This window comes from Quercus suber, unplaced genomic scaffold (assembly GCF_002906115.3).
Source record: "Quercus suber isolate HL8 unplaced genomic scaffold, Cork oak 2.0 scaffold_8, whole genome shotgun sequence".
Classification (NCBI taxonomy): Eukaryota; Viridiplantae; Streptophyta; class Magnoliopsida; order Fagales; family Fagaceae; genus Quercus; species Quercus suber.
This window is the reverse complement of record NW_027069474.1, coordinates 1,379,247-1,381,086: the sequence shown is the minus strand read 5'-3', so window position 1 is coordinate 1,381,086 and position 1,840 is coordinate 1,379,247. Positions and strand designations below refer to the sequence as shown.

The 1,840-nt window shown below is 45.3% G+C and overlaps 1 protein-coding gene across 1 annotated transcript; it reads left to right on the top strand.

The window, feature by feature from the left end:
• The first annotated feature begins 253 nt into the window (after positions 1-253).
• On the top strand, positions 254-832 carry LOC112012564 (uncharacterized). Its single transcript, XM_024044941.1, has one exon. The coding sequence runs from the start codon at positions 254-256 to the stop codon at positions 830-832; it is 579 nt and encodes a 192-aa protein (XP_023900709.1).
• Positions 833-1,840: the final 1,008 nt, after the last annotated feature.

Below are 1,840 nucleotides of genomic sequence, written 5' to 3'. Positions count from 1 at the left end.
TTCACAGAGGTTACACCAGTATTTCTTGGCCTATGAAGTGTGGCTGATGACCAAATCTCATGCCATTAAAGCTTTGCTGTAACAACCGATCCTCTCTGGCAGGATATCCCAATGGTTGCTACAATTGTCACAATATGATTTAAGAATGAGGACACCCAAGGCGATGAAAAGCCAGGCTATAGCGGACTTATTGGCATAATTCCCGGGCGAGGAAGAGTTCCCTCTAGATGATGAAGTTTCGGGGGAAGTAGCCATGGCAGAAGAAACTAGAGAGCAATGGGTAATGAAATTTGATGGGTCCTCTACCGCCCAATCAGGAGGGGTGGGAGTAGTTTTGTACCATGGAGAAGACGAAGCAGTAGCATTGTCATTCAAATTAGAATTCCCTTGTTCAAACAATACCGCAAAATACGAAGCCTATCTAACTGGGCTGGCCATGGCTCTCGAAATGGGAGTCAAACACTTAAGGGTATTAGGTGATTCGAATTTGGTGGTCTGCCAGGCCAACGGGAGCTTCTCCTTGAAAGAACCTAACCTAGCCCCATACAGAGCAATGACCCAGAAAATGGAGGAAAATTTTTCAACTTTTAAAATAAAGCGCGCCCCTAGGAATGAAAATCGGTTTGTGGACGCATTAGCTGCGCTAGGCTCACAAATAATATTCGAAGGAGATAGCACCAGAGTAGAGGTCAGCAAAAGGAGAGAATCGATAATTGATACGTTGAGGGAGAAATTCCAAGAAGAACAGTGCGACGGGGACTGGCAGATTCCCATAAAAGAAGCCCTGGTAAATGAAGACGATGCCACAAGACTGAAGGCACTAAAAGACTAAGTGCTAGTGAAGGGGGAATTGTACCGCAGGATGCCAGGTAGGGTCTCGGCCAGATGTGTAAGAATGGTGGAGGCCTAGAAAAAGCTGAAAGAAATACACAACCAAACTTGCGGATCCTGCGGAGAGGTCAGCCTTTACCACAGACTTCAAAGGACAGGCTTTTATTGGCCAAACATGGGCAAAGACGCAGACCAAGTCCAAACTCAGTGTGAGATCTGCCAACTTGAGGCAGACAGAGAAGAAAGTTACGTTGTGTTCGCCTGCGAAGACTGAGAAGCCAATTTATACAATACCTGACGGAAGACATCCTGCCGTAGAAGCACAGTGAAAAGTATAAAAGTAAGAGGTTGGCAACACGCTACTTCATGCACAATATGGTCCTTTTCAAAAAGGGGTATGATGGGGACCCTTTGAGGTGTCTGGGCCCTGAAGAAGCAAGGAAAATGGTGAAAGAAGTACACTCAGGAGAATGTGGGGAACGCCGAGGAAAGAAAAAACTTTACAGGTGCCTACTGCAAATGGGCTATTACTGGCCTACCATGAAGAAAGACGCGGCAGAATTTGTAAAAAAGTGCCACAGTTGCCAAGTACAAGCCAACTTAATTCACACCCATCCGCAGAATTTGCACAGCATGATGACCCCATGGCCTTTCCACACTTGGGGGCTTGATTTGGTAGGATCGGTTAACCCACCGTCACGAAGGTATATATGGATATTGGTGGCTACGGAATATTTTACTAAATGGGCAGAGGCAGTACCATTACGCAAAGCCACCGGAGGAGCGGTGGCAAACTTTATTAAGGAAAACATAATCGTGAGGTTCGGGGTACCCCACAAAATCATCAGTGACAATGGCACACCTTTTATCAACAGTGAAATAAGAAAAATGCTAGAATTCTACCAAGTCAAACACCACCGGTCATCACCTTATTATCCTTAAGGGAATAGGTAAGCAGAGGCAACAAACAAAACCCTTATAAAAATTATCAATAAAATGAGCCAGGAGT